This window comes from Manduca sexta, unplaced genomic scaffold (genome assembly GCF_014839805.1).
Source record: "Manduca sexta isolate Smith_Timp_Sample1 unplaced genomic scaffold, JHU_Msex_v1.0 HiC_scaffold_642, whole genome shotgun sequence".
Classification (NCBI taxonomy): domain Eukaryota; kingdom Metazoa; phylum Arthropoda; class Insecta; order Lepidoptera; family Sphingidae; genus Manduca; species Manduca sexta.
This window is the reverse complement of record NW_023595454.1, coordinates 1-8,580: the sequence shown is the minus strand read 5'-3', so window position 1 is coordinate 8,580 and position 8,580 is coordinate 1. Positions and strand designations below refer to the sequence as shown.

At 55.6% G+C, this 8,580-nt stretch overlaps 1 protein-coding gene across 1 annotated transcript; it reads right to left on the bottom strand.

The window, feature by feature from the left end:
• Positions 1–519: 519 nt before the first annotated feature.
• On the bottom strand, positions 520–2,347 carry LOC119193537. The gene is made up of 2 exons (XM_037447185.1): positions 2,224–2,347; positions 520–1,277 (listed from the first exon to the last, which is right to left on the bottom strand). Exons 1-2 carry the CDS (start codon positions 2,345–2,347, stop codon positions 520–522), a joined length of 882 nt encoding a protein of 293 aa, XP_037303082.1.
• Between the last annotated feature and the right edge of the window lie 6,233 nt (positions 2,348–8,580).

Below are 8,580 nucleotides of genomic sequence, written 5' to 3'. Positions count from 1 at the left end.
GTTTTACATCAATATTGTTACATACTTACATACGCCAGTGTTCTTAACACTAATACAATGATGTTTTCAATTGAATACAAATGTTTTTTTTTTTTTTTTTTTTTTTTTTTTTTTTTTTTTCCTAGTTAATTATTAGTTGCAGCTTACATGCTACATTTCAAAGGCCATTCGTGAGCGTACAATTACAATATACTAATTATAACTTTACATTACAGAGTTACAGTGGGTACACACAGCAGTGTTCTCAACACTAGTGCAGTGGTATTCTGATTATTAATTAGTTAACCCAAGTACTTACAAATGAAAAGAAGAATATGTACAGTGTTATCGTGGTGACGGCAGTGAATTCAAAGTTGTGAAAGTCCGTCTTGTACCGCGGGTTGTGGAGTGTTATACTCCTTAAGTTGGTATACAATGTCATGTATAAGTGTGCTGTATGTCTTAATGCAGTTTGCGTTTTCAATTAGTTGATCGATATTGTATTCCTCAACATCGTGATGGTGACACATGACTTCATGTTTATGCCTGGAAGCGGCGAAGCGGGGGCATTTTTGTATAAGGTGTGCAAAAGTTTGGGTAGTGTGGGTCGCACGGGCATTTGTCCGTGTCACTGATTTTGAATCTGTGTAAATATTGACGGCAGTACCCGTGGCCAGTGAGGACTTGGGTCCACGGGAAATCAATCTCAATGGCCGCGCGCAGCTTGTTGATAGCGTCAGTGTTCGGTAGTAGGTTTCGTGTATACTGGCCTTTTTCGCCAGTTGCATATGTTGTGTCACTTTCGAGGCGACTGTTCTGTTTGGCCATGTACCGTATAAGACTTATGGGGAATTGTGTATGTTTGTAGGCTGCATGTGAGTGGGCTGCCGCTTTCGCAGCGACATCCGCCGCTTCATTGCCGTCAATGCCTACGTGGGCTTTGACCCACACAAAAGTGATTTTCCTACTGTGTTTAATGGCTTGACGGTACATTTTGTGGATATGAACCACGAAAGGGTTGGTGCTGTTAGGGTTAGATATTTCCTGGGTGGCGCTCATGGAGTCAGTGAAGATTGTTGTGTCAGGTATGTGATGTTGGTCTATCCAGCTGCAGGCTTCAGCGATAGCCAGCAGTTCCGCCTGGTATACAGAGCAGGTGTCGTGAAGTTTATATTTCTTAACCTTCGTGTCGTTATTCGGAGAGTATATGACTAAGGCGGCGCCCACCCGACCATCCTGCTTACTACCGTCAGTGTATATCCTGGTGGTCACTCCGGGGTGTAGAACTGGGTCGTGTCCTGTTGTGTAGTTGCGCTAGGTATGTCCAGGTGGACCCTTTCCGATGGGTGCAGCAGCTCATGTGGTGCCGAGGGTCGCTCGAGAGTGATATCTTCGGGTAGATGCGTGGCTCGCGCGGTGAGTTTGGCGGTTTCGACAGATGCCACCTCGTTTATTTTGATGTGTAGTGGTGTAAAGGCGGCAAGCGCTATTGCCGCAGTGCCAGAGATGGTACGGAATCCGCGAATAGCCTTTATGGCGAAGCCCTTTGGAACGATTTAAGTTTCATTCTGACGTGTTTATAGTTGGTGGCTGTATGCCATATACCTGCTGCATATGTTATAATTGGTTGTATTACGTGTTTGTATATGATGCGCACATTCTCCGAGTGTATTCCCCGGTTAGGTTAGGTTAGGTTTTTTTACTTTTTTTCTAATTCCCCCCTACACTTAATAGAGACTTTCTTTTCTGCTTTATTTTCTACATTTTTATATAATATTTTGTGGTTTTAGTGTTTAAGAGCGTTGCTCTTTTGGGCCATGGTTCTTACTGATCCCTTTTGTGAGACTTTCTTGTTTCATCTTCTATCCATCTTTTTGTTTTTTACTACATTCTACTATAGCTATCTACTTTTTATTTTTTTTTTTTTTTTTTTTTTATATCTTATTTTCTACTGCTTATCTTCCTATTTTCAATTATTTCTAGATTCTTATCGCTATTTGTTGTGTTACTAAATATATGTAATATTATCTTACATTATTTAGTTCAACTATTTACTACTTATTTCTATTTCTTACTCTATTTGCTATTTCTTTACAGTATTTTATGAATTTATTTCTACTTTCTTTTCCGCTATAATTATATGTATGTTCTCTATTTTAACTTCTATATCTAGTTCTATTTCTAGTTCAGTTCTTTCACGCAAATGCACCGGGCATTTAGTCAGCATACGCATTACACACTCACTTTCCGTTGGATTGTAGATGCATGCCGGACTCTCCTTACACTTGAATCTATGCAAGTATTCGGAGAATCCGCCATGCCCTGTGAACACCTGCGTTAGTATCGGGTCTATAGGTGTTTGCTTCATAATCCGATGAGCCTCCACGACATTAGGGAAGAAAATCTTCGTGGTCGAAGCGGTTTCTCCTCTGTATAGCGCCTGTCCCATTCATCGACTGACTCCGCTCTAATTTGTCTCTTGACGTATGAGACAGGGCATCTGCTATACTGAGGTTTGGTTTTGGATTTAAGTGCTGCGTCCTTTGCGAGCTCGTCTGCTCGCTCATTTCCTCCATCCCTGCGTGCGCCTTTTTATCCAAAAATAGGTTTATTATTTTGTTGCGTTCTTTTAATGTTCTTAAATTTTTCCTAATTTTGAACGCAAGGGGATGGAGGGAAGTTCCGTCTGCTACGGTGTCCAGCGCCGCCCTCGAGTCGCTCAGGACGCTGCAAATTTCCCTCCCACTTTTGACCGCTTCCTCCGTGGCTCCGTGAAGGGCCAGCAGTTCCGCCTGGTAGACGGTGCAGAAGGATTCCATTTTAAATTTTTTGCTTCTTGTCTCGGCTGCATTTTCCCAGATTGAGATTGCCGCTCCGACTCTGTCTTGTATTTTACTGCCATCTGTATATATACAGAGGCACTGGCTGGTAATTTGGTTCACTTCTGCACCGTCCGCCAGGCACCGATATCGGACCATGTTCCCTTACGGCGAGCCGCCGTGGAGGAGTGGCGTTCCAGGCTGGAGGCCCCGTCAGCGGGGCTTCGGGCCGTAGCGGCAGTGCGTCCTGTCTTTGCGCAGTGGCTGGACAGGCGCCACGGCGCGGCGATTTCGCCTGACGCAGGTGCTCACCGGGCATGGGTGCTTCGGGGAGTACCTGTGTCAGATAGTAGGCACGGAGGTGAGCGCCGTGTGTCACCATTGTGACAACTGCCCGCGGGATACGGCCCAACATACGTTGGAGTCTTGCCCAGCCTGGGACGATGAGCGCAGCGCTCTCGTGTCAGTCGTCGGAGGAGACCTCTCGCTGCCGGCCGTGGTCGCTTCCATGGTCGGCAGCCCGGAGGCCTGGCGGTGGCCCACTTCTGCGAGGTGGTCCTCTCGCAGAAGGAGAGTGCCGAGAGGGATCGAGAGAGGGAGGATCCCTCCCGCCGTCAGAGGAGACGTAGGAGGCGCCGGGTGGACGACTGACCGGCGTCTCCCGCCCTGTGGAATGGGGGCGTTTGGAGAATTCCACCACGGTATCCCCTGCCTGTCGTAAAGGCGACTAATAGGGGCCACGAAGGGGGTCGTCGGCGGGCAGCAGGGGCTGCCCGTCCTAGTGCGCATGCACTTTCAGTGCGTGTAGTGCGTTCATCGCACACTATTCGGTTGACCCCCGGGATGGACGGCAGCGTGTTGTTGGCCTCACGCTGCCGTAGACGCCGAGGGCGTCCTTCGGTGCGCGGGGGCTTTTGAGCCCCCCCCATAGGAGAGTCGGGCCGTAAGGCGGCACCGCGCAGGGGCGGTTGCGGTCGCAGACTAGACATTTCAACGTCAGAGGAAGCCCGCAGCCGTCCCTAATGCGCCGAAGAGGGCCACCGCGGAGTTTTAGTTGGTATGCCGTGCGTTGTACATAGGTTAGGGACTCGGCCCGGCGGTCGCCCGAAGGTCTACATCAATTCCGGGCGGCGCAACGTCGGGTCGTAAGGCACGGTGACCCCAACATAACCGCTCAGTCGCCCCCCGCGAAGGCTGGGCGGTAGTAATAAGGCACTTTCTCCGCGAAACCAAAAAAAAAAAAAAAAAAAAAGGTTAGGTTAGGTTAGGTTAGGTTAGGTTAGGTTAGGTTAGGTTAGGTTGGGGTGCTAGGTCAGGAAACCTCCACGTGGTGCACCTGGGCAACGGCGCGTCGATCAGACCGATCAGGCTGATCTGCGCGCCGGCGAATATCCTGACAACGAGGTGGTTGGCGGTCGTCGCCTCTGTGGCGGCCGTCGTGTCGTAGTGTCGAGATTGGCCCATCTTGGGCGGCTCCCGGTTCTGCCCTCGGGGGTGTCGACGAGGCTCGGTGTGCGCTCACCCCGCCCCGAGCAGGCAGTGGGGGACTCCCTCCCATTGCCGCCGTCGTAGATCGTAACCGGTATGGAGGTCTGTGGATATGTCTCGCGCTCCTGCTGGACCGAGGGTCTTGGCTTAACCGCCCGGACCGCGAGGAAGAAAACCTCTATAAAAATCACCCCGAATCCCAAGCGGCGGCGCACCGCGAGGGATGCATGGCCGATGGGTAGTTCGGTCTCGAGTGCGACCCCGCCAGAGTACCGGCCGACACTCTGTGCGGGTTACGCTAGGCTTACCCAGGTACAGGGGCACTGCCTGGGCGGACCACCCTTTCCCCATACTCGTGGGAACAGTAATGGAATTTTAAATCTTAAACAACCCAAAATCACATTGACGAGATTGCCTACCCAGTTCCGGCTGGAGAGGCGGAGGTCGGCGGGTGCAAGCCCAATGACGTAGACGAGGTGCAGGAGAGTGCGGCTGAAAGGCCCATGGAGGTAGCGGCCGAGTTCACAAGTTTTGACAGCTTCGGAATCGACTCGAATCAAGTGAGAGTATGTCGTCGGTCCGTAGCAAGAAATTCTGAGACGGCACCTCGCCCAAGGAGAGCGAAATATGCTTGACGAGCGAGACTGACGAACCGGCTCCGAAAGCGGTCACGACTGATGGCAGAGGACGAGGGCGTCCGCCATCTACCGGTATTATGCGGCCCTTAAAGGCCCAAAAGAGCTCGACGCTCGAAGGCGGGAGCAATCCCGTCAGAATGGAGAAAGAACTCGAGGATCAACTTCGACAAGAAAAACGGCCGGTGACCTCGAAACGCATGGACATCGAGGAACCCCGAGTCATCTCTGAAGGAAGACCTGCTACACTGCGGTCATATGGTCCGTCACATAGTCCGTAAGTCGGGGAACCTAAAAGGACCCTCGCAGAAAGCACTCAATCATGTGACGGACACAATAAAACAATACGTCGAGCAGCCGGAATCCGAGTTGATGGCACGCTTAGTGGGAGGCACGCGAGTGGAAAGAGCGCGGAGCCCAACTTGCGGAATCCGTGAAAAAGTTGCAGGAGGAAAACAGCTCCCTACGGAGGCGCCTAGAAGAACTAGAGGCGTCTGCCAGTAAGCCTCTACGGAAGAAGTGCTGGCAATGATTGAGGCAAGGGTGCAGGCCAGGATGGAGTCTATCCAGATGGCCTGGCACAGCGCCCCCATTGGCACACGAACGAAGGACTACCGGGGATACGCAACTCCCGGTAGCGGATGGTATCGTTGGGGAGCGCAAAGTAAGCAGCCGGGCAAAGGTATTGGGAAAAGTCGGCCAAGCCTGCACCTGCTCCCGCCCCGGTCCCACTATCCCCGTTCCTGTTGCTGGGCCCCTCCAGCGCCCCGCCGCAAGTCATAGCGGGTCCCTCCTCGCGACGGCGGCTGTGACGCCCACGACGGCACCAACAGCCAGAAAACCGCGCGAGAAGAACGCACCTGAAAGAGGACGGCGCCAGGCCCCAAAACAAGAAAGGGAGGAAAGAAAGGACAGGCAGTGCAACCAGCGCCGGAGCCCCGTCCGCTGCCGCCGGCCCCTGCGTCCATGGATACGCCGTGGGTAGTGGTGGCCAAGAAGTCAAAGAAAGGAAGCCCGCTACAGCGCAAGCGGCCAATGCACAGCCGCCGCAGCCGACGCGCAGCAGCCTACCGCCACGCTCCGCGGCGGTTATCATTTCCCTAACGCCGTCGGCGGTGGCCAAGGGCTGTCGTACAAACAAGTACTGACGGACGCCCAGGCGAGAGTTGACCTCACCGGCCTTGATATCAGCAGGTTGAGGCCAGTTTGCGGCCACGGGCGCCCCAATGTACGAGGTGCCCGGGGCCAACCCGAAGAGAGGGCCGACTCCCTTGCCGCAAGGCTGAGGGAGTGCCTCGGGTCGGAGGATGTGAAAGTATCCCGACCCACAAAGACTGTAGAACTGCGGCTGACGGAGCTGGACTACACGGCCACCCGGAGTCAGTCGCAGCGGCCCTCTCAAAGGCCGGTGAGTGCTCCTCGGAGCTAATTAAAGTAGGGCAGATTCGCCCCGATCGGTCAGGTGTAGGGACCGCCTGGGTGAAAATGCCCATAAAGGCGGCCCAAAAGGTCAAGGGGCGGGCCGCATCTTAATAGGCTGGACCGCGGCTAAGGTGACCGTCCTAGAGTCGCGGCCAATGCGGTGTTTCCGGTGCCTGGAGTCCGGGCACGTCCGGGAGCGCTGCGACTGCGCAGTGGACCGCAGCGACCTTGCTACCGCTGCGGCCAGGCGGGCCACAAGATCCGAGAATGTAAGGCCCCGCCGAACTGCGCAGTCTGCGCGGCCGCTGGCAGGCCCGCCGGGCACCGCTTAGGGGAAGGCATGCGCTGCCCTCCCGTCGCAAACCGGCGCCGCCCCCAAAGAAGGAATGCGCCTGCGGCTGAGGTTCTGTCCCAGCCGCAGGCGGCGAGCCCACCGCAACAGGCAGTGGCCGAGATGGACGTGGAGGAGATCGCCCATCAATAATGGATATAAGTTTCCTCCAGGCGAACATCAACCACTGCGCCCGCGCCCAGGACCTGTTGTCCCAAAGCCTGGCGCAGTGGTCGGTGCAAGTGGCCGTGGTCGCCGAACCGTATTTTGTCCCGCCCCGAGATAACTGGGTAGGGGACATCGACGGGTCGGTGGCCATCGCACCCAGGGTGCCGCTGGCTCCCCGCCCTTCGCAAAAGTCGAGAAGGGCCTGGGATGCGTCGCGGCTCTGTTGGGGAATTGTGGATAGTTGAGTTTATTTCTCCCCAACAGACCCCTGGCCGAGTTCGAATCTTTCCTCGTTCGGCTGGGGGCCCTGGTTGAGCAGGGCCAACCTCACCCGACGATCGTCGCCGGTGACTTCAACGCGAAATCCGCGGTCTGGGGTTCGCCGGCGACCGACGCTCGCGGTGAGGTCCTGGAGGAATGGGCGATCTCCGTCGGCCTGGCAGTTCNGAACAGGGGGTCGGTGGACACGTGCGTGCGGCACAACGGCGGGTCAATTGTTGATTTGTCGTTTGGGTGCCCCGTCGTCGCACGTCGTGTCCGTGGCTGGAGGGTCCTCGTGACGCGGAGACGCTATCGGGATCATCGATATATAAGGTTCGATGTCGCCGCGCCCACGAGTCAACGTAACCAGCCCAGTGGTGGACCGAGTGCCCCTGGTCAGGACGGCCCGCGGTGGGCATTAAGGCGCCTCGACAAGGAGGCCCTAGAGCTGGCCGCTCTGGCAGTCTCGTGGCTCCCCGAGCCGGAGGGTCCGGTGAGGGTCGAGCAGGAGGCGGAGTGGTTCGGGGTGGCAATGTCGGACGTTTGCGACGCCGCCATGCCCCGGGCACTCCGTCGTCCTCCGCGGCGGGAGGTGTACTGGTGGTCGGCGGAGTTAGCGCAGTTGCGCGCGTCTTAGTGCGGCTGCGCGTCGCCGATACGCCAGGCATCGCCGCCGCCGTATTCGCGCACGAGACCATGAAGACCGGGAGCGGCAGCTCTACGGCCTCTATAAAGAGGCGAAGAGAGCGCTGCGGGTGGCCGTGCACAGGGCCAAGGTCGCGGCACGTAGGAGTTTGTGGAGACTCGACGCGGACCCGTGGGGCGCCCATACAAGCTCGTCATGAACAAGCTTCGTCCGGCGGCGCCCCGCTGTCGCAGAGTCTCCGGCCAGAACTTCTGGCCAACGTTGTCGCGGCCTTGTTCCCGGCCACCGAGGATACCACTCTCCACCGATGGCGCCACCGGACGTGGCGTCATCGTCGTTTTCGGCCAGGGATATCCCCGAGGTTTCGCCCGCGGAAATGCGGGCGGCAGTGTTTCGGCTGCGGGGCAAATACCCCGCCCCGGGTCTCGACGGCATCCCCGGAAAGCCTGGGTGCTAGCCCTCGAGTACCTGGGGCCGCGGCTCCGTAGCCTATTCTCCGCCTGTATGGTGCAGGGCGTCTTCCCGGCGCGGTGGAAGACCGGGAAGCTCGTCCTGCTTAAGAAAGAGGGAGACCCGCAGAGTCGCTGTCGGCCTACCGGCCCATCGTGCTGCTCGACGAGGTCGCCAAACTTTTGAGCGTATTATACACGCGCGCCTCGTCGAGCATCTCGAGGGTCGGTCCAAATTTGGCCGACAAACAGTTTGGTTTTAGGAGTGGACGCTCAACTGTCCACGCGATTCTGCGGGTCAAGTCGCAGGCGGAGGAAGCAGTGGCCAGGGAATGGTGATTATCGCCGTCTCGTTAGACATTTTAATGCTTTTAATTCGCTC